This window comes from Mobula hypostoma, chromosome 30 (genome assembly GCF_963921235.1).
Source record: "Mobula hypostoma chromosome 30, sMobHyp1.1, whole genome shotgun sequence".
NCBI classification, from domain to species: Eukaryota; Metazoa; Chordata; class Chondrichthyes; order Myliobatiformes; family Myliobatidae; genus Mobula; species Mobula hypostoma.
Genome location: NC_086126.1, coordinates 3,171,500 through 3,195,670, shown reverse-complemented (window position 1 = coordinate 3,195,670; position 24,171 = coordinate 3,171,500). Strand labels below are relative to the sequence as shown.

Here is a 24,171-nt window from a genome sequence, read left to right as displayed (position 1 = left end):
ACACAGCATACACACTTGGATAATAAATCTCAGGGCTGTATACTACATACACAGTTTGATAATAAATCTCAGGGCTGTATACTCCATACACAGTTTGATAATAAATCTCAGGGTGAACACTCCATACACACTTCGATAATAAATGCACTTTGAATAGATGAATGTTCCAGCACATTGTTAATTAAAGGTCTGTCCCTGCCACTTAATGCACAGTTCAGGACAAATCTGTTTTGTCAGTTAACCTGCTGGTGAGCTGTACATTCGCCGACACATCCCTCAACACTGTAACCACAGGTATAGCGTTCTTATGATTCTGGACAAGGAGAGGTTGGGTTGGGTGAGGAAGCCCCTCAGTAATCATGGCAGTACCCTACCCCTGGGGGCTACAGGAGTGGCAAGGGTCCTATTGGTTTTAGGAATATAATGGGAAGCTTTTTCTTGACTTCTAGGGCCCTTAGTTCACAGTGGAGCATAAGCCATCGATGACCTCCAGACTCCATCGTCCAAAGCCGACGGTATGTTTGGAGTTTATCAGTGTTTCTTAAACCATTGTATCTCCTGTACAAGGTATCAGCCACACAGCTTCACCAGAGCTCTGTTCAAAGGTCCATTTATTATCAAAGTATACAGCTCTGGAACTCTTCAGTGTTCTGGGTGGCCATAAAGCCAAGAAAGAAAAGAAAGGCAGCACGATCATCCACCCCAATTCCCACTACCTCGCAAAAATAAAAAAAAAATGGATCAGGCACATCGGCCCCCAAATCCCTCCTCCCACACAAAAACCCAGCAAAACGGATCAGACACATCGACCCCCAAATCCTTCCTCCCACACAAAAACCCAGCAAAATGGATCAGACACATCGACCCCCAAATCCCTCCTCCCACACAAAAACCCAGCAAAACGGATCAGGCACATCGACCCCCAAAATCCCCCTCCCCACACAAAAAAAACGAGACAATTAGGCAAAAAAAACACAGAATATATAAAATGCAAAACTTAAAAAAAAAGAATCTATAGTCCAAGTCCACATCCAAAACGTAAAAAACGTCCTCGGGCAACACTGTCCGGGCACAGTGGCAGGCTCTGCCCTCTCTGGTACTGAGCACCCGATCAAAAGCCTCACCCTCCGCTGCTTCAATCTCCCCTGTTGCTTTAATCGGTGAACAATGGGGGCTTTAATTGGCAAAGAGCAGCCAGACATCGGCTTGCACCCAATCCTGCTGCCTGCCCTGCTACAAGGTCTGTGCACGCTGCCTCCCAGAATCCCCTCGGAGACGGCAGAGCGCTGGAGCGCCCGAGCGATCTCCAAATGGCGAAACACAGTCCCCAACGGTTCCAGGGTCACATTCAAGATGAGGAGCAAATGTAAAAGACCTAAAAGAAGTGGAAAAGATGGTTTTGTGACCCATCCAGAAGATGCTGGCCAGAGGAGCATGCGGAGGAAACTCACACTGTCAAGGGCAGAAGGTAGAAAATCCTGATTATCATTGGAACGTTGTACGTAGGCGCCATCTTGACTTACCCGTTTCCACCTCTCACAATGGAGACGTAGGGTTGGGCTTTGAGAGGCCAATAGAGCACTGCAGAAGTTCAAAGCAAATATTTATTTACAGTCAGAGTAGGCCTCTTTGAGCCACCCAGCAATTCCCAGGTTTAATCCTCACCTAGACGTGGGACAACTTACAACAACCAGTTAACCTACCAGCCGGCCGGTGCGCGTAGTGGCATCAGCACCAGACTTGGAGGCGAACGGTCCAGGGTTCGAATCCGACTGGCTCCTCCGTGCTGGGTCGAGATGGAAACTCGGCCTCACAAAAAAAAGCAGTCAAATGCTAAGGAAATGGCAAAAACGCCACCAAGGTGTGAAAGGCCCACCAGCAAACTATCTACCAACCGGTACATCTATCCACTGCGGGCGGAAACTGCAGCACGTGGCCAAGGGGAGAAGACTACAGACTCCTTATTATCAAAACACACAAAGCTACAGAACCTGGGCCACTGTGGCTCCCTCTGCAACCGGATCCTTGACTTCCTTTGCCATCCAACCCATGAACACTACCTCAAGATTTTTAAAACTTAACTTGTCACGTACCCCGTGATGGGTTAAAGAACAAGCAGAAGCGGAAACCACTTTGGAGTCTGGTATTGCTATTAACTGATAATATTTATTAGTAACTACGCAATATAGTAATATAAATGCAGATGAATCAAACAGGTTAGCAATGATTATATATAAGTAAGTGTGGAATATATATGAAAACCAAGCTTCTTCATGTCTAGGGGTAAATAGATAGTCTTATCATGATGAGTAAAGTTTAGTTCAGTTCGTGGTATTGAGTTGAGTAGTGATGGAGAGAGAGGGGGAGAGATTTGAGTCTTCTGGTGAGCTGACGCCGTCGATCTTCCCGTTGTCGTCAGAAATCCTTTAAAAGTCACCAACTGTGACCACAACAAAGGGGACCATTCTTCTGTGGTGGAATTATCAATCCAGGCAAGGATTGGACACATGGACAACTCCCCACCGGTCACGCCCTGTTCACACTGCAGGAGCCACTGATCGATCCTCCAAAAACCCACTTTTTCTGTGGGCACAACAAAGCTCGTTCAGTGTCCAAAAACCATGTGCCTGAGGTCTATCATCTGACCTCCTATTTACCTCCCCGTGCTGAGTACCAACTGTTATTCAAACAGCTCCTCCCTTCTCTGTCTGTGTGAGAATGTACAAGCAGACCATGTCCTTGTAGAGAGTATAAACAAACTGTGAGCAGTCTTCGTCTCTCTCTCTCTTTTTAACAAGGTATTTGTGTTAAATAACTCTCTCTCCCTCTTTTCAAAAGCACAGTTCATAGGGGTAGTCGAGCACAGTTTATAGGGGTAATTCAGGACCCCCGTCACAAACTATTTTATATATATATATTTACTGAAATTCACAGTTTTTCCTCCATGATTATTCATTTCAGTGACCTGCTGCTGCAAAGTCGACAAATTTCACACGACATACACCAGTGATATGGAACCCGATTGCGATTTGGCTTCCTGTGGGTCCCTGCACGGGAAATGAGTGGGTGGCTTGTTTAGCTACGAAAGGTGTTGAAACTGCATCTGTGGATATAGCCGATCAAGAGGCTAAGGGGTCGGCAGGGTTAAGAATTAGGGGTTTAATGGCAAGACTTGTGAGATAATGGGCATGAGGGGAGACAGCTTTACTAAACACATAAAACTGCTGGGATTATGGGAGGAGGGGAGGAACTAGTTTGACACAACTCAGAACTGGCCATTCTGTGCTTAATTATTCCTCATATCTTGTTGGAAAACATCACTCCGGGCTGTGTGGGCTTTGTCATCGTTATGAAACAGTTGAACGTATCCCGTTACAGTGTGAATCAGAACCGGAATCAAGTTTAACATCACCAGTATACATCGCAAAATTTATTATCTTTGAGGCAGCAGTACAATGCAATACGTAATAATAGAGAAGAACTGTGAATTACAGTAAGTATATATATTAAATAGTTAAATAACTAATGCAATTGAATTGACTTTATTTCTTACATCCTTCACACACACGAGGAGTAAAAACCTTTATGTCTCCTCTTAAATGTGCCACGTGCAATCATAGTAATTTACAATAAATAGAACAGTCAGTGTAATATACGGTACACTCAAATCAGCATGAATTAATCAGTCTGATGGCCTGGTGGAAGAAGCTGTCCCGGAGCCTGTTGGTCCTGGCTTTTATGCTGCGGTACCGTTTCCCGGATGGTAGCAGCTGGAACAGTTTGTGGTTGGGGTGACTCGGGTCCCTAATGATCCTTCGGGCCCTTTTTACACACCTGTCTTTGTAAATGTCCTGAATAGTGGGAAGTTCACATCTACAGATGCGCTGGGCTGTCCGCACCACTCTCTGCAGAGTCCTGCGATTGAGGGAAGTACAGTTCCCGTACCAGACAGTGATGCAGCCAGTCAGGATGCTCTTTTCTTTCTTTTCAAATCTTTTTATTGTTACATACAGGAAAAATAACATGAGTACATCGAAGTAACAACACTTACAATGCCTCAAAAAAAAACATTATCTTAAAGATTGAAAAAAAACCTACAAAGCGGAAAAGTGAGAAAAAAAAAGAACCCATTAGGTGTACAACCCCGGAGCCATGCGTCATACAAAAAGCTTCTCAAGATAAGCATCAAACCACCAGCAAGAAAGGAAAATATACAAAAAAACTTACAATTAGATCGTGGAAAAATTATATCAATTAACTCAAATGATAATAACGAGCAAATGAGCCCCATCTTTTCTCATCTTTTCTCAAAATCAAATAAAGGTTCAAAGGTTCGACTTCTAATTTTCTCCAAACTAAGACATAGCATCACTTGAGAGAACTATTGTGACAAAGTGGGAGCTGATGTATCCTTCCTCTTCAACAAAATGGCCCTCCTAGCTATCAATGTAACAAATGCAATAGCATATTGGTCAGACACAGAAATACCATGAATATTTTGAGGAACTATTCCAAAGAGCACAGTTAATTTATTAGGTTGTAAATTAATTTTAAGTGCTGTAGAAATTGTTGAGAAAACCAACTTCCAGAACTGTTCCAATATAGAACAAGACCAAAACATATGTGTCAGTGTAGCTATCTCAGTTTTACATCTATCACAATGACTATCAACATTAGGAAAGATTTTAGAAAGTCTCTCACCAGTCAGGATGCTCTCAATTGTGCCCCTGTAGAAAGTTCTTAGGATTTGGGGGCCCATACTAAATTTCTTCAACCACCTGAGGAGAAAGAGGCACTGTTGTGCCTTTTTCACCACACAGCTGGTGTAGTCAATAGGGACTAGCGTGTCTCCTTTCCTCCTGTAATCCACAACCAGCCCGTTTGTTTTTGCGACAATGGGGGAGAAGTTGTTTTCTTGACACCAATCTGTCAGAGAGATGACTTCTTCCCTGTAGGCCACCTCGTTATTGTTTGAGATCAGGCCAATCAATGTAGTGTCATCAGCAAATTTAATTAGCAGATTGGAGCTGTGGGTGGTGATACAGTCATGGGTACACAGGGAGTAAAGGAGGGGACTCAGTACGCAGCCCTGAGGGTATTGAGAATCGGAGGGTTGGAGGTGAGGGAGTCCACTCTTACCACCGGCCGGCGATCTGACAGGAAGTCCAGGATCCAGCTTCACAAGGCAGGGTCAAGGCTGAGGTCTCTGAGCTTCTTGTCGAGCCTGGAGGGAACTATGGTGTTGCGTGCCAGGTTGTTGCTGTGACACCACTCAACCAGCTGATATATCTCACTCCTGGACGCCCTCTCATCACCATCTGAGATTCTGCCAACAAGGAAGCATATAAGGTTGAAAGAAATCAAGTGCAGGCTTCATAACAGTCTTTTGGGGGCTGATGGTTTTCATTTAAAAACTTTGTGAAGTTATGGGAGTGACTTTCATTCACACTGTGGTCTTTCATTACTTACAGCCTACAGGGCTTTCTGGGGGTAATTTAATTTTTATTTGAAAGAGAAGTAATGAGTTTTTTCTCCCTTCCCCAATTCTCTACCCCACACTCCAGCCCAACCGGTGGCCATGAAAAGTCAGAAGGGCTGAAGACGTTAATTTCCAAGTTTTAAGGTAGGGGGCGGGACGACTGTGGGCGACGTCACTTCCTGGATACCGGCGCCCGGAGGTCACGTGTCTAAGATCACTTCCGCTACCCTTGCCGCAGCCGCTTCGATCGCCATGTCGTCCGCCGTTTTCCGAGGGCTCGCTCGCCTCGCCCGGGCCCCGACCCCGAGGTCGGTGGCGCTGATGCCCCGGGCCGGTTATACTGTCAAGGCGGCCCGCAGCCCGGTCGGCACCGCGGTGAGTCCGGCGCTTCAGGGCCGCAAAGGCCTCGGGGGTCGCCTGAGCCTCGGGCCCGGGCCTGGGGCGGGGCGGGGAGGGAGGGGTGTGGAAAGGGCCCCTTGGCTGCTTCTCTAGAGGGGATGGACGGGCTGATCATCTCTCTTCCAGGCCTTTACCCGCTCATTAGAACAAGGAAGCGACCGCTCGGCACCTCCTTCCGGGTCTATATTTTAATGGCATCGCGGTGAATGCGTCTCACCCTTGAAATTTAGCAGCAAGGAGAATATTCCCTTAATATCCAGTGGCAAGGAGGATATTCCCTTAATATCCAGTGGCAAGGAGGATATTCCCTTAATATCCACTGGCAAGGAGGATATTCCCTTAATATCCAGTGGCAAGGAGGATATTCCCTTAATATCCAGCAGCAGGGAGAATATTCCCTTAATATCCAGCAGCAGGGAGAATATTCCCTTAATATCCAGTGGCAAGGAGGATATTCCCTTAATATCCACTGGCAAGGAGGATATTCCCTTAATATCCAGTGGCAAGGAGGATATTCCCTTAATGTCCAGCAGCATGGAGAATATTCCCTTAATATCCACTGGCAAGGAGAATATTCCCTTAATATCCAGCAGCAAGGAGGATATTCCCTTAATATCCACTGGCAAGGAGAATATTCCCTTAATATCTAGTGGCAAGGAGAATATTCCCTTAATATCCAGCGGCAAGAAGGATATTCCCTTAATATCCAGCAGCAAGGAGGATATTCCCTTAATATCCACTGGCAAGGAGAATATTCCCTTAATATCCAGTGGCAAGGAGAATATTCCCTTAATATCCAGCGGCAAGGAGAATATTCCCTTAATATCCAGTGGCAAGGAGGAGAGTCCTTTGTTATCTACCAGCGAGGAAGAGATTTCCTTATTACCCAGCAGTCATGATGGAGGCAGATTCGGCAAAGTCAGATTGGGGAGGGGGTCTAAAACTAAAGGGCACCTGTTCAGGGGGAGAGGGAGGAAAGATTTCTCTGGGTTTTTATTCCACCCCAACTGGGTGTTGGGTATGCGGATTGAGGAGGTGGCCGCAGTTGTGATTGAAAGGCGCGGGGGGCGGGAGTTCCCAGCTTTTCTCATGCCATGGACCCCCCCCCCCCACTGTTGACCTGTGGAACCCATGTTGGGAACCTCTGGTTTAGAGGGAGACGGGGAACGCTGGGATCTGGAGGAACGGTGAGTTGGAAAGGTTTAGAGCTGGGGAGGGGGTGTTCCCGACCCTTGTGCTGGTGGATGGGTGGTAAGGAATTGTTTCTGGTTGAAAACCTACATTAGGACTGAGAGTGGAGAGGTGAGATGGCCGTTATAAAGAGCAGAGGGGCTGGAGGTGGCGAGATATCAGTAAAAAGTCGGTAGGGTGGAACATACAGAGAAAATTTGCAAAGGATGTTTTAAAGGTAGATGTCATAAAGTTTAAAGTTCAATTAATATCTAATTATTTATACGTTGCACATCCTTTAGATTTGTCTGCTTACAGACAGCCACAAAATAAACCTCAAAAGAGCCCTTTTTTTAAAAAAAGACTGCCAACCACCCAATGCACAGAGAGAGAGAAATAAATCGTGCAACAGTAGTCAGACCTGAAGTCTGACAAAAGACTCGAAGCCAGGCATCACTGCAGCCTCAGTTCATCTGCAAAGCCAAGCGAGGGGGGTGTTTCCCGGCCTTTTTAATGCCATGGACTCCTCCCTACCATTAACAGAGAGGTATTCAGACCCCAGGTTGGGAACCTCTACTTTAGTGGGAGGTTGGAGATGCTGTAGTCTGGAGCAAGACTCTGGAGGATCTCCCCCTGCCCCTGCATACCCAAAAGAAACGCAAAAATCCTCAGGCAGAGTGGCAGGCTGGGCAGTCTCCCCTGTCCAGCAGCAGAGCGATCAAAAGGCGGGCAGCTCACCCTTCGCATTTGCCTCTGTTTCAAACGCCCTTGCGGCTTTAATCGGCAGAGTGGAGTCGAACATCGGCTCGGGCCCCCTGCAGCCTCCGCACCATGAGGCTCGCGCACGCTGCCTCGGCCCCCCGGAATCCTCTGTAGTTAACGGCACTGTTCCCTCGCTTGACAGCTGCCGCACTTTGACCCTGTTCCGCCCCGATCCGAGACGCCCACTGTCTCCTGCGTCCCGTGACGATTCCCCTCCCTCACACCTTCCACTGCACTTACCACAGCGGTGGGATGTCTGCGTTCTCCCGTTCACTGATCAGACTTCCTCTCTCCGTCCGCCACAGGAGACCTTCATTGGATTGGGCACCATAGCCGTAGTGATGCTGGTTCCAGCGGGCTTTTTCCTCGCCAACATCGAGAACTTCAAGAAACGGGACTGATGGGGAGCTGAACCGGAGACCACACTCCACTCGCCCTCACAGCTGGGGATCCCCTCAGCCGACATTCCGAATGCTCGAAACCCGTGGCCCTCTCGCGAGATGGCTGCCTTTGAATGTGATGTTAAATGCCTTGCCTTGTTGAACTGATGTTGATTAAATTAAAATTAAATTTCTGACAGTTGTACACAGTTTTGTGTTTGGAGGGCAGAAAACCGGGTGAACGAGTCCAGAACAACACAAAATGCTGGGGGGACTCGGCAGGTCAGGCAGCATCTATGGAGAGGAATAAACCGTCTTCAGGACCGGTAACTCTATTCTCCTCTATCGATGCTGCCTGACTGGAATAATTTCAAGCTTTCGGACAGGTACCTGGGCGGGTGGGGGTGGAGGGTTATGATGGAACACAGGCAGCTGGGACTATACGACCATGAGACATGGGAGCAGAATTAGGCCATTCGGCCCGTAGATTCTGCCCCATCATTCCATCATGGCTGATCTGTTTTCCCCCTCAACCCCATTCCCCTGCCTTCTCCCCCTAACTTTTGGTGCCCTGACTAATCAAGAACTTATCAACCTGCGCCTTACGCATGCCCAATGACTTGGCTTCAATGATTGTAGCAATCAATTCCACAGATTCGCCACCCTCTGGCTAAAGAAATTTCTCACCCCTGTTCATACATTAACCCTCTCCTCTCCATGAACCTCCTCTAGACCAGGGGTTTGCAACCTTTTATGTGCAACGGACTCCTACCATTAACAGAGGTTTCCCTGGGCCCTCTCCAATGCCAGCACATCTTTTCTCAGACAAGGGGCCCAAACCTGCTCACAAAACTCTGTGCGGTCTGACCAGTGCTTTATTACGCCTCAGCATTGCATCCTTGCTTTTTTTCCGGTCCTTGAGGCTTTATAAAGTACTGGTGCCTCACTTCGAGTATTGTCAACAGTTTTGGCCCCCTTATCTGAGAAAAGGTGTGCTGACATTGAGACAGTTCAAAGAAAGTTCATGAAAATGATTCCAGGATTGAAGGGCTTGTCATATGAGGAGTGTTTGATGGCTCTGGGCCTGTACCCACTGGAATTCAGAAGAATGAGGGGTGACCTTATTGAAACCTGTCAAACGGTGAAAGGCCTTGATAGACTGGATGTGGAGAGGATGTTTCCTGTGGTGGGAGAGTGGAAGACCGGAGAACACAGCCTCAGAATAGAGGGGCATCCTTTTAGAATGGAGATGAGGAAGAATTTCTTTAACCAGAGTGGTGAATCTGTGGAATTTGTGTATATTTAAGGAAGAGGTTGATAGATTCTTGATTAGCCAGGGCATGAAGGGATACCGGGAGAAGGCAGGAGAGTGAAAAAGGATCAGCCGTGATGAAATGGTGGAGCAGACTCGATGAGCCAAATGGCCTAATTTTGCTCCTGTACCTTATGGTCCTTCGGAGATGAACACTGAATTCACATTTGCCTTCCTCACCACTGGCTCAATCTGCAAGTTCTTGGTTCTTGATCCTCCAAAATATTCCGCATGGAATTTAAACTGGAGGTGACGGAGGGCAGGCTTAAGAAGGGGCTTTTTGAAGAAGAAAAGCTGCCTGTAATGTAATTGGGTTTGGTTGTGTGACTATGTTAGGATTAAGATTATTCCATGCTTTAATTGTGTGGGGGGAAAATGAATTGCTGTACGCATCTGACTTGCTAGTTAACGTTTAGGGAGTCCCGCACGAGGAATCCCAAGTCCCTTTCCACCTCCGACTTCTGGAATTCTGTCCCCTTGGGGAAAATAGCAAGATACAGGAATTAATGGTAATCCCTTCTACCAAAGTGCATGACCACACACATTCTATCTCCCACCTTGCCCATTCCCCACATCCTCCTCCTTGTGATTGCATATCAGTGCTAGGTGCAGACCAGAGCCTCTCAAGGACTCTGCAACTCATGAGGGTGGCGTTGAGGGGAGAGGTGCGGGGCAGGAGGAGAGGGGGGCGCATTGCCCCTCTCTGGGTGCTGGGCCGGAAACGGGAGGCCGGAAGTGGCGGCGGCTCCCAGCGTCCCCAGCGCGCGGGCAAGATGGCGGCCGAGCAGCAGGAGCCGGCGGTGGTTGATGTGGAAGGTAACGGACCGGAGAGGGGTCGGGCGGCGGTGGGTGTGAACTATCGGGGCCCGGCAAGGCTGAAGGGGCGGCCCGGGCGGATGCAGGTTCGGTCCGGAGCCAGGTTAAAGGGAGAGAGGGGAGATCCTGTGAGCCCTGCCCCCTCTCCTCCTCAGTCCCGTCCTTTCCCTCCTCTCCTCCTCCTCCTCCTCCTCTTCTGCCTCTCCTTCCTCCCCTCCCTCCCTCTGTCCCCCTCCCACCTCACTCTCTACCTCCCCTCCCCCCCTTACCTTTGCCCCTCTCCCTCCCCCCTGCTCCCCTCCCTCAATGAATGTAGGGGTTTCGAACAGAGCTGGTCAGGGAAGCTACGTCAGGTGGCGAAAGTCTATAGTGGTGAATAGAACTTTAAACAAAGGACCAGTGCTGGGGCCTTTACCCGGGTGGAAGTGGCTGAAACGAGAGGGAATAATTTTACACTGATTGGAGGAAAGTATAGGGGGGATGTCAACGTTAGATTTTTTTTACACAGATGGTGGTGGGTGCTTGGAACTCCCAAGTATAGGGTGGTGGTAGAGGCAGATACATTAGGGTCATTTAAGAGACACATGGATGACAGAAAAATGGAGAGCTGTGTGGGAGAGAAGGATTAGATTGATGTTGGATTAGGTTAATGGGTCGGCACAACATTGTGGCGTGAAGGGCCTGCACTGTTCTGTGTTCTAAGATAAAGTTCAGAATGCTGAATTGAGTGCAGATTGTGACAGCATGTTTGGATGGTAGAGGACATCTTGACCCTGGAGGAAGATTAGACTTCCCGCAGACAGCCGCAAAACAGAGAAACACCACACAATCTGTTCAAAGAAAACATCAAGCGCACAACGGGCAGAAAACCGAGTGAAAAGCACAGAATATAAAGCATCAAACTACGGAGTCCTTGAAATAGTCTCAGGAAATGTTGGGTTCAGTTGAATTTAGTGTTGATTCGCTCACCAACTGCAGGCCGCAGAGCTAGACCGTCCCGGTGAAAATCGCAGTAAAGAAAGCAGTGACCAGAATCAACACAAAGTGATTACACTTTAAAAACGCAAACACGAGGAATTCTGCAGATGCTGGAAATTCAAGCAACACACATCAAAGTTGCTGGTGAACGCAGCAGGCCAGGCAGCATCTCTAGGAAGAGGTACAGTCGACGTTTCAGGCCGAGACCCTTCGTCAGGACTCACGAAGTTCCTGACGAAGGGTTTCGGCCTGAAACGTCAACTGTACCTCTTCCTAGAGATGCTGCCTGCCCTGCTGCGTTCACCAGCAACTTTGATGTGTGTTGTGTGATTACAGTTTGTATTTTTGCAATCACTCACTTTAACATTTTGGATATAATCAGGTGCATTTTCAGAATTACTTATTTACAATGGTAGCACACCTCAACTAGCAGATCCCCTTTGAATATTAAATTCTGGTGTCTGTCACAAACTTACTTAAGCCCCTCACCCCTGCTGGGGCTCAGGCCGCCAATGGCAGCTTGCCAGGATCCTCTGTCCTGGGCTATTCTTGCGAGGCTTCCCCAGGTGTAGCCCATCTTTGGAGACCCTTCCTCTCCCAGGGACGAGATCCTTGTTGGTGTTTCTGTAGCTCTGGGATTTTACAGGATGGGGTTGGTGCCCCCCACCGCCCAACCATTTTCCCTTCGCAGCCGGCCGGCTTGGGACCGCGCATGGCAGGTGCTCCGAAAACCTCGGCCCTGTTTCTGTTCCGTGTGACCATGGGAGATGAGGTCCTCTTCCTCAAGTCTGTTCTGGATGTCGCTCTGCAGGGCAGGACGGGGTGGGAGGTCGCAGGAAGCTCCAGCCTGAAGGCAGGTGCGGGCGAGGTCAGCTCCTCCTGCAATGGGAGGTCGAGTGGGCCTGACTGAGCAGGTCGCCTGGGGTTTGGAAGACTGAGAAGTGATCTCCGCATTGCTTTGCGCCTCGTGGTAACGTCCCAGGAGGCTGCTGACGGACAGGTCGGAGTGGGGTGGGGACGGCAAGCTCGCGGTCATGTCTGCCGCACAGAAAGCGGGCACTCCGCAGAGTGCTCACCCAATCGGAGTCTGCCTTCCGCCTTTCTTCCGGGTAAGGGCGTCAGAGGCCTTCAGCAGGGACGAGACCTGGAGGTCCTGACTGTCTGTGTGTGAGTCGGTGGGAGAGGGGCTCGTTTTGTGGCTGTGTTTTCTGTCGTTCTGCTGAGCTTTGCAGGTATGCTGTGTATGAATGTGTGGTGAGGCTTACTGGCTGCCCCCAGCACAACTTTTGTGTTGGTCATTAGCGCAAACGACGCATTTCACTGTATGCCTGGATGCTTTATACTTTATTGTTGCCAAACAATTGATACTAGAGCGTACAATCATCACAGCGATATTTGATTCTGCGCTTCCCGCTCCCTGGAGTACAAATTGATAGTAAATATTAAAAATTTAAATTCTAAATCATAAATAGAAAATGGAAAGTAAGGTAGTGCAAAAAAACCGAGAGGCAGGTCCTTTTGGTCTTCGATGGAAGTTGGCTGAGTGTGTCTCCCCAGAGTCACAAAGTGGCTTCCGTGTTGGAAGGACGACTGTGGACATGATTTTCTCCCTCTGCCAACTCCAGAAGGGCAGAGAACGAAAAGAAGCCCCTGTACTTTGTGTTTATAGATCTCACCAAGGTAATTCTCTTGGTCAGCAGAGACAGATCCTCTTTAACGTTGTCTGCCCGCCAAGGCTACAGGACACGATCAGGTCCTTCCACAGCAACATGAAGGGGACTGTGCGGTACACGGCACCTCCTCAGTGTCCTTTACAAAGCAGCGACGTTAAGGAAGGCTGTGTCCTCGCCCTTCTTTGCCCTTCCCCTGAAGCACTCATTTGGCTTTGCAGCAGAGTGGATCTACCTCAACGCTAGATCAGATGGCAGGCTTTTTAAACCTCACCTGCCTAAGAGCCCAGGCCAGAGTGCACCAGGCTGTGATATGTCTGCTGAGGATGCAGCAGTCACAACCCACACTCCACAGCGTCTCCAAAGCTCGATGGATCGCTTCTCCCAGGCCTGCAGGGAATTTGGTCTGACCGTCAGCCTGAAAGGGGGGAGAACGTGGAGGCACCACCAGTCATTACTGCTGGTTACTACAAACTCGATGTTGTTCGTCAGTTCACATACCTGGGGTCCGTCAGAAAGCGGATGCAGAAATCGACAAGCTCATCGGCAAGGCTGTAACGACTCCCGCCCGCCTCACCCGACAAGTTTGGGGGAACTCCACACTCTCAGTCAAAACAAAGATGGCAGTGCCAAAAGCTTGTGTCACCAGCACGACAGAGACCTGGACGCCGTATAAGCAGGGAGAAGGCACAACGCTTTCCATTTAAGGTGTCTTTGTCACATCATGGGCACCTCCTGGAGAGACAGAGTACCTAGTGCTGAGGTTCTCCCTCACGCCAGCCTCCCTAGCATGTACACCCTGATGTTGATGCTGTGATCTGTCCAAGATAAATCCTCAGAGATGTTGATCCCAGAGGAAGTGGTGGAAGAGGCACTTGGAAATGCTTGCTAGCAAAGAATGTCAGTTTCCTATACACGTCTTCTTTAGATGAGTGTGCCTCAGTGGGAAGGTGAGGATTGGCCAAAAGCAGGAAATTGTGAAGGGGTGAGTGGGCACCGTGGCTAGCATGGGTTTGTTGGGCCAAAGGGACTGTATCCTCCAAGATTCTATGTCAACTTTAATCTCTCCTCGTGACAAGTCCAACTTGCCAGGAATTAAAATAGTGAACACGAGGAATTCTGCAGATGCTGGAAATTCAAGCAACACATATCAAAGTTGCTGGTGAACACAGCAGGCCAGGCAGCATCTCTAGGAAGAGGTACAGTCGATGTTTCGGGCTGAGACCCATAAAATAGTAAACTCGTTCCAGCTTTCTCTCTCAGCCCAAGATTCCAGTCGCGCTCTTTCCCGTGGTCTGACCTAACTTGCAGAATGGTCTTTCTCGTACTCAGATCCTGTCGCAATAATGTGTCTCGTCTGTCTTCCCAAAACAGCACCTGCATGTTCGCTGTCTGTAATTGGTCTGTCAGCTGTGCCGGGATGTCACGTGAATGGTTCCGGGAAGGAGAGGGTTTACGCCTGAGGGTCCTTCGGTGGCCCTAGGCCTGTACTCGCGAGAGTTTAGAAGAATGAGTGGCAGAGATCTCACTGAAACCTATCCAGTACTGAAAGGCCCAAGTAGAGTGGATGTTTCGCAAAGTGGGGGATCTAGGACCAAAGGGCACAGTGTCAGAGTAGAAGCACGCCCCTTTAGGGCCTCCACGGCTGCCTGTGGCAACAAATTCCAGAGACTCACCACCCTCTGGCTAAGGAAATTCCTCCTCATCTCTGTTCTAAGAGGATGTCCTTCTGTTCTGAGGCTGTGCCCTCTGGTCCCAGAGCCCCCCACTAAGGAAACGTTCTCTGTGTGTGTACTGTCGACCTTTCTTGACAGGTTTCAGTGAGATCCCCTCCCTCACCCCCATTCTCCTAAACTCCAGTGAGTACAGGCCCAGAGCCATCAAAGCCTCCTTACTCGAGTCCAGTTGAAGAGTCTCGACCCGAGGCAGCGACTGTTTACTCCACCCCCACAGATGCTGCCTGACCTGCCGAGTTCCTCCAGCACCTTGTGGGCAGCTCTGGATACCCAGCGACCGCAGAACCCCTCGTTTACGATTTGCTGCTCCTCGTACATTAACCCCGTCATTGCCGGAACCGTTCCCGTGAACCTCCTCTGAACCCCCCTCCGATGCCAACGCGTCTGTTCTCAGATAAGCCGCCCAGAAGTGCGCCCCATACTCCAAATGTGGTCTGACTTATAAATCCTCAGCGCTACGTCCCTGCTCGAAACAGTGCATCTGCCTTTCCTGCCACCGACTCAACCTGCGAGCTCACCTTTAGGGAATTCTACAGGATGTCTCCCACGCCCCTTCGCATCTGAATTTGCTTCCTGTTTCGAAAAGTCTGCGCCTTTATTCCTTCTAGCAAAATGTCTATTATCAAAGTACATACATTTCACCATATACAAACCTGAGGTTCATTTTCTCACGGGCATACTCGATAGAATAACCGGAACAGAAGCAATGAAAGACCACACCAACTTAGGCGTTTAACCAGAGTGCAAAAGGCAACAAACTGCAAATGCAAAAAGAATGAAATATTATTAAGTAAATAAGCAATAATTATTGAGAACGTGAGATAAAAGAGTCCTTTGGACTAGGTTAAGGCTGGGGCACTGTGCGTTAAACAAAACATTGAAAATGATAGGGAAACACCAGACAGGATTGTGTGAGGAATGTCAGGAAGAGGAGTCAGTAGAACATGTAGTCCTGAGTTGCAGGAAGTATGGGATACAGAGAGAGAGATGATGAGAATTAATCTAAGGGAATTGGGGGGTGCAGGAATTCACATTAAAAGGGTTGCTGGGCACAGGTGAGAGAGCACAGGTCCAGGTATTTTTAGCTTTCTTAAGGGGTACAGAGGTTTTTTACAGGATATGACGGATAAGCAGGAATATGGTACTAGGATGACCAAAGATGGGAGGATTAGATTATGAGGACACACAGTCCTCTTTTATTGTCATTTAGTAATGCTTGCATTAAGAAATGATACAATTTGTTCCTCCAGAATGATATCACAGAAACACGAGACAAACCGAGACTAAAATAACTGACAGAAACCACATAATGATAACGTATAGTTACAACAGTGCAAAGCAATACCGTAATTTGATGAAGAACAGACCATGGGCATGGTAAAAAAGGTCTCAAAGTCTCTCGAAAGTCCCATCATCTCACACAGACAGTAGAAGGGAGAAACTCTCCCTGCCATGAGCTCCCAGTGCCGCAAACTTGCCGATGCAGTATCCTGGAAGCACCCGACTCTGAGACCGTCCGAAAACTCCGAGCCTCCGACTCCAAGCACCGAGCACCATCTCTGCCGAGCGCTTCGACCCCTGCCCCGGCAACAGGCAAAGCCGAGGATTTGGGGCCTTCCCTGCGGAGATTCTTGATCGCACAGTAGCAGCGGCAGTGAAGCAGGCATTTCAGAAGTTTCTCTAGATGTTCCTCTGCGCTAAAATGTAGGTTAGGGTATTTATGTGGGTATGATTGGGTGAAGGAATTTGGAATGTAAGTCTATTGCACACTGCGGAGCAGAAGGTGGTGGTAATGCACCATTAAGCTGGTGCCAACTGCCGTAAAACAAGAAGAAGAAGAGTCCTTGAAAGTGAGTCCGTAGATCGTGGGAACAGCTCAGTGACGGGGCGAGTGAAGTTATCCCCTCTGGTTCAGGAGCCTGATGTTTGAGGGGTAATAACTGTTCCTGAACCTGGTGGTGTGAGTCCTGAGGCTCCTGTACCTCCTGCCTGATGGCAACAGTGAGAAGAGAGCACGGCCTGGGTGGTGCAGGTTTCTGATGACGGATGCTGCTTTCCTACGACAGCACTGTGTAGATGTGCTTAATGATGGGAGGTTTTTACTCGTCATGTACTGGCCTGTATCCACTACCTCTTGTAGGAATTTTCATACAAAGGCATTGGTGTTTCCATAGCAGGCCATGATGTCAATAACTCCCCACCACACGTCTATAGAAGTGCCTCAAAGTTTCAGATGTCCTGTCGAACCTTCGCAACCTCCTAAGGAAGTTGCTGTGCTTTCTTTGTAATTGTACTGAAGTGCTGGGCGCAGGAGAAGTCCCGTGAAATGTTAACACTGAGGAATTTAAAGTTGCTGACCCTCCCCACTGATCCCCCGGTGGAGACCGTGGACCATGGACCTCTGGTTCCCTCCCGAAGTCAGTTCCTTGGTCTTGCTGCCATTGAGTGAGAGGTTGTTGTTATGACACCACTCTGCCTGATTTTTAATCTCCTGCCTTTATGCTGATTCGGCCTATGACAGTGGTGTCATGAATTTGGCATCGGAGCTGTGCGTAGCCACACAGTCCTAAGGGTAAAGTGAGTAGAGCAGGGGCTGAGCACACAGCCTTGTGGTGCACCTGTACTGATGGAGATCATGGAGGTGTTGTTGCCAGTCTGAACTGACTGGGGTCTGCAAGTGAGGAAATTGAGGATCTAAGTGCACAAGGTGCTGAGCCAAAGTCGTGGAGCTTATTGATTAGTGTGAGGGGATGATGGTATTGAATGTTGAGCTGTAGTCAATAAAGAGCATCCTGATGTATGCACCTTTGCTGTCCAGATGTTCCAGGGTTGAGTGAAGGGCCAACGGGATGGCATCTGCTGAGGACCTGTTGTGACGGTAGGAAAACTGGAGCAGATCCAGGTCGCTTCCCAGGCAGGAGTTGATATGTTTCAACACCAACCCCTCAAGACACTTCATCACAGCGGATGGAAGTGCTACTGGACCATAGTCGTTGGGGCAGGTCACCGTCTTCTTCTCGGGCACTCGGACGGCCGGGGCGGGAGGTTAAACATCTCGGTGAGCACCCCAGCCAATTGGTCAGCACAGGTCCTTAGTGACGGCCAGGTACCCCGTCTGGACCGGGTGCTCTCGGTGGGCACACCATCCTGAGGGCTGCTCGCACGTCGGCCTCGGAAATTGTGCGATCGCTGGGGTCTGTGGGAGTCTGAGACGGTTCCTCCAGGTTTTGATGGTCAAACGGGACAGATCACTGTGAATGTAAGTGCCACTGGGCAATAGTCATTGAAGCAGATCACCGTGTTCTTCTTAGGCACTGGTGTAATTGAAGTCTGCTTGAAGCAGGTGGATAACTCAGACCGCTGACGTAAGAGGCTAACAAAGAGAAAACCTGCAGATGCTGGAAATCCAGAGCAACGCACACTGGAGGAACTCGGCAGGCCAGGCAGCCTCCATGGAAGGAGTAAACAGTCGACGTTTCGGGCCGAGACCCTTCATCAGGACGGGAGAAAAAAAAGACGAGGAGTCAGAGTTCGAAGGTGGGGTGGGGGGGAGGAAGAGACATAAGATGATAGGTGAAACTTGGCGGGGGGAGGGAATGAAGTAAAGAGCCATGGAGTTGATTGGCGAAAGAGATACAGGGCTGGAGAAGGGGGAATCCAATAGGAGAGGACAGAGACCATGGAAGAAAGAAAAGGGGAGGAGCACCAGGGGGAGATAATGGGCGGGTAAGGAGATAAGGTGAGACGGGAATGGTGAAGTGGGGGAGGGGGCATTACCAGAAGTTTGAGAAATTGATCTTCATGCCATCAGGTTGGAGGCTGCCTAGACGGAATATAAGGTTTTGCTGCTCCAACCTAAGTATCGGCCACTGGTGGTACGTAAATTGCGCTCAGGATTATGGAGGATTATGGCATTTGACTGTTGGGTGTGCAACGTCAGGGGAACACGAGTTCGAGAAAACCGACACATTGGAGCACCATTGAGAGTTTATCTTGAAACACACACCTCCACCTTTTGCCTTTTCTGAATCAGCAGTCTGGTCCAGACTGAACATTGAGAAGCCTTCTGGTTTGATTGGAATCTGGTGTGCTGGGAGAAAGCCACGTCTCGCTGAGACACTTAATACAGCAGTACCTCATTTCCCGCTGATACACCAACCACACCCTCGGGCCCTCAATTTTGTTCTCCAGCAACCGCACATTTGCCAACAAGATGCTGGGTAGAGGGGACCTCAACCCTCTGCTTCAACCTGGCTTGGAGTCCCGTCGCTTAAAGATGTCGTACCTATCTGGTCCACAGAGACCTTCATATAATTGTGAAATCTGTAGATCATCAAGTTAGTTATGGTCTTATGGTCTTAACCTGAAAGTGCATTGCTCAGAGGGAAATTATACATTGCAGATTTTTTGTGAGAGTAATTCAAAAGAGGGATATATAAAAGTTTATTTGGAACAGGGGTGTCAAACTACCAGCCCGCGAAGGGGTCCAATCCAGCCCGCGGATGATTTTGGGGAAAAAAAAAAGTATATTCACGACCATTTATTATGTATCTGTACGGCAGCCGCTGTCTGCTGGCAGCTTGTTGTGTGTACTTAGAAAACAGTAGGCGGCTGTTAACCACCCGCTGTGCTGAAGCACCTACCACCCTGCACTGAAGACCACTAGGGCCCCACTTACGTCGTCAGACACAGTATAAACACACAGAGTACTCAGGTAACTAACACCTGGAGCAAGGCTGAGACTGTTTGCTGCTGTGGTTCAAAATGCTTTCCAAGAAAAGAAAAGTTGATATCGAAGGTTGGATATTCAACGATAATTGGAAAGATCGTTTTTTCTTCTGTGAGGTCAACGGCAAACCTGTGTGTCTGATATGCTCACAATAAGTGGCTGTGGCAAAAGAGTACAATATCAAACGACACTATGAGACATCACACGGAGAAAAATATGTCAAGTACGTAGGACGACTCGGAACGCAAAAGGTAAACGAGCTTGAAGCAGCTCTGAAAAAACAGCAATCAGTGTTCACCAGAAGTCGAGAGACTCATGATGGAGCTGTCAAGGCCAGCTATATTATTGCAACAAAATAGCTGCTGCATCGAAGCCATACTCAGAGGGAGAATTCATCAAAGCATGCATGCTGACGGCGGCTGAGCTGGTGCCCTGAGAAGAGACAGGCTTTTGGTAATATCAGCTTGTGGCAGAGAGAATCGGGGACCTTGCAGGAGATTTGAACAGTCAACTAAATGAAAAAATGAAGTCATTTATTGCCTTCTCTATTGCAATTGATGAGACTGATGTAGCTCAATTGGGAATATTTATTCGTGGTGTTGATGCATCTTTGCCCGTCACCGAGGAGTTTGTGGAGATGGTGCCCATGACGAACACCGTAATGGCGAATGACGTTTTCTCCAGCCTCGTCGAGGCCTTGGACAGACTGAGGGTTGACTGGAGTCACACTGTCAGCGTGGCAACAGATGGCGCACCGTCCATGGTCGGGAAAAAAGTTGTTGTGAAACTCAGAGAGAAAGTTCAGACAGAGAATTCAGAGCAGGAATTCTGGAATTTTAATTGTATTATACACCAAGAGGCGTTATGTAGCAGGAGCCCTAAAATAGACAATGTCATGGATGTAGTAATCAAAACGGTTAATTTTATTAGAGCCAAGGGACTCAACCATTGGCAATTTGACACTCTTTTGTCTGAAAGTAGTATTGGACATGGCCTACCCTACCACACTGAAATCCGCTGGTTGAGCAGAGGGGTTGTGCTCAAACGTTTTTTTCAGTTACGTGGGGAAATTGGACTATTCATAAATGAGAAAGGGAAGCCAGTGGCAGAGTTGGATGACCCAGACTGGCTTCATGATCTTGCATTTTTGGTGGATACAACAGAGCACTTAAATGTGCTTAATGTTAACATGCAAGGCCGCAACAAACTTGTTACAGAATACTACGACAGCATTCGTGCCTTTCAAGTTAAATTAGGCCTGTGGGAGATGCAACCATCCCGGAGCAACCCAGCTCATTTCCCCTCTTTGCAGTCTGTGTGTGTCGCTCGTGGGAATAATGACAACATGGACAGGTACAAGGACAAAATATCACGGCTGAAAGGTGAGTTTCAGAATCATTTCCAAGCCTTCACTCAGCTCGAGAAGGAATTCTATTTTGCTCGCCGTTTGCCATCAACGCAGCATCAGATGTGCCAAAGGAACTCCAAATGGAACTAATTGAAATTCAGTGTAACTTGGCTTTGAAATATAAGTTTGAGACTGTGGGTCTGGGCTCATTCTATCAATACCTGGGACCGATGTACCCCAAGATGACAGACTTTGCCTCAAAGATCCTTTGCATGTTCGAGACAACACATCTCTGTGAGCAGTCGTTCTCCAGAATGAACATTAACAAATCCAAACTGCGGTCACAGCTGACACACAGACATCTAAATGACATTATGAAAATCACAACTGCCCAGAAACTGGCCCCTGATGTTGACAGGCTGGTTAAAGCCAAGAGCAGCAAGTGAAAAATGAGTGACACTGCTCGATGCACTGCGACATGTAAGCAAAATGCGTTATGAAATATTGAGCGTCATAATATTGTGATTCATTCATTTTCAGGCTATTCTATTATTGTAAATGTGATCACTTCAATAAAAATTGCAGGCTAGCTGTGTTCATTGAGTTTGATGGAAGCAGGCTAATAAAAATTAGGTGCAGTTGTGTAGCCTACATTTACAATTTGTTTCGTTATGTCTACATTTGTGTCTGCTAATGTTCGATTTCAAATGGTTTATTAGTGGAAAGAGTGTGGCTCCCAAAACAAGCTTAGCCAAAATAGTGTCGTTTTTTCTCTCTCTCATCACAACTTTCTTGTAGCCTACGACTATAAGTTAATGCCAATCATAAAAATAATGCTTGCTAGGCAATCTTCTTCATAAGAAACGAAATTGGTAAAGTGAAACACTGTGTAGTTATAGCAGAGACTGAGACATGAGAGCAGGTTGAAAAAAAACGAAGGCAACGAAAGCTGTGGGAGCACGCGCGTGCACAACTGATCCGGCCCGCATGAAGTTGCATTTTGCCGAATCCGGCCGGTGACCTAAAATGAGTTTGACACCCTGGTTTAGAAGTATGGTCCGCAGCCCCCAGTGTTGATGTGGCACACTGGCGCCATCTCCTGACAAGGCCCTATAAAACTAAATGTTGCTGCTGATACTTTTTGAAGGTGGGACCTGACGTTGCGATGACGTGTTTTCTCTGAGCTATTCAGCCTGGGTAGCCTCACAGGATGTGATCCGCAGGTGGCGGGGAGAATCAGTTTACCTCTGAAGAATCACGTTTGTTATCGTTAGCATATGTCATGGACTGGCAGAAACAGCAAACCCCACGCTCCCCACTTCACCATTCTCCATTCCGGTTTCCCTCTCCCACCTTATTTCCTGACCTGCCCATCAGCCCTTTGGAGTTCCTCCTCCTTCCCTTTCTTCCATGGACTTCTGTCCTCTCCTATCAGATTCCCCTTTCTGTCCTCTCCTATCAGATTCCCCTTTCTGTCCTCTCCTATCAGATTCCTCTTTCTCCAGCCCTTTATCACTTCCACCAAGCAACTTCCCAGCTCTTTACTTCACTCCTCTGTTTGGGTTGGGTGTGGGGTGTTTTTGTATCGGGCGGGTGTAGGGAGTTTTGGACAGGAGGAGTGTTGAGTTAATATTTTTCCCCTCTCTCCCCGTAGCAGTGAACTTCCTGGCCTATGATGAAGCCATCATGGCTCAGCAGGACCGGATCCAACAGGAGGTGAGTTGTGTGGGGACTGGGTCAGCAGCAGATGTGCAACACCCTCTCCTTCCACCTGTCAGTGTTGGAGAATGTCCAGTGTAGTGCTTTCCCCAAATGTGTATTTTTTATGGATTATATCATACCATATTCTGTATTTATGTATTTTAATTGATTGTGTATCATTTACTATTATTGCCTTATTATGATAATATATTTATGATTTATTCATAATCTTATTATATTGTACACTTAGTGACCACTGTATTAGGTACACGGACACTTGTCCATAATGTTTATATCTAAAAAGCCAGTTACTTTTATTTATCTGTCTGTCTATCTATCTATAGAACATAGAAACCTACAGCAGTTTACAGGTGCTTCAGCCCACAATGTCATTCCAACCATGTAACCTACTCAAGAAACTGTCTAGAATTTCCCTACCGCGTAGCCCTCTTCTTTTCTAAGCTCCATGTACCTATCTAAGAGTCTCTTAAAAGACCCTATTGTATCCGCCTCCACCACCATCGCTGGCAGTGCGTTCCACGTACTCACCGCTCACTGTGTGAAAAACTTACCTCTGACATCTCCCTTCTACTTCCAAGCACCTTAAAACTGTGCCCCCTCGTGTTAGCCATTTCAGCCCTGGGAAAAATCCTCTGACTATCCACACGATCAATGCCTCTTATCATTTTATACACCTCTATCAGGTCACCTCTCATCCTCCGTCGCTCCAGGGAGAAAAGGCTATTCACTCAACCTATTCTCATAAGGCATGCTCCCCAATCCAGGCAACATCCTTGTGAATCTCCTCTGCACCCTTTCTATGGCTTCCACATCCTTCCTATAGTGAGTGCTCTGCGGGGTCTTACTAAGGCCTTATATAGCTGTAACATTACCTCACGGCTCTTGAGCTCAGTCCCACGGTTGATGAAGGCCAATACACCGTATGCCTTAACAACACTGTCAACCTGCCTGCAGCAGCCTTGAGTGTCCTATGGACTCGGACCCCAAGATCCCTCAGATCCTCCACACTGCCAAGAGTCTTACCATTAATATTATAATCTGTGTTCAAATTTGACCTTCCAAAATGAACCACATCACACTAATCTGGGTTGAACTCCATCTGCCATTTCTCAGCTCAGTTCTCCATCCTATCGATGTCCCGCTGTAGCCTCTGACAAAGCTCCAGACTATCCACAACACCCCCAACCTTTGTGTCTTCAACAAACTTACTAACCCATCCTTTCTACTTCCTCATTCAGGTTATTTATAAAAATCATGAAAAGGAGGGGTCCCAGAACAGATCCCTGCGGAACTCCACTGGTTACCAACCTCCATGCAGAATATGAACCATCTATAAGCATCCTTTGCCTTCTGTGGGCAAGCCAATTCTGGATCCATAAAGCAAGGTCTCCTTTGATCCCATGTCTCCTTACTTTCTGAATGAACCTTGCATGGGAACCTTATCAAATGCCTTGCTGAAATCCATATACACTACATCCACTGCTCTACCTTTATCAATATGTCTTGTTACATCCTCAAAGAATTCATTCAGGCTCATAAGGCACAACCTGACCTGCCCTTGACAAAGCCATGCTGACTATCGCTAATCAGGTTGTGTCTCTCCAAATGCTCATAAATCCTGCCTCTCAGGATCATCTCCAACAATTTGCCCACCACTGAAGTAAAACTCA

At 48.0% G+C, this 24,171-nt stretch overlaps 1 protein-coding gene across 2 annotated transcripts in view; it reads left to right on the top strand.

Annotated features, from left to right (window-relative positions):
* Positions 1-10,251: 10,251 nt before the first annotated feature.
* The window catches only part of otub1b (OTU deubiquitinase, ubiquitin aldehyde binding 1b), a 39,809-nt gene continuing 25,889 nt past the window's right edge, over positions 10,252-24,171 (top strand). Inside the window, exons 1-2 of one of the 2 annotated variants that reach the window (XM_063036269.1) lie at positions 10,252-10,318; positions 22,434-22,495. In XM_063036269.1, coding sequence (XP_062892339.1) covers positions 10,276-10,318; positions 22,434-22,495 — 105 coding nt within the window. In that variant the 5' untranslated portion in view covers positions 10,252-10,275. The remainder of the gene's footprint in view (positions 10,319-22,433; positions 22,496-24,171) is intronic. The other variant, XM_063036270.1, reaches the window with a different exon arrangement.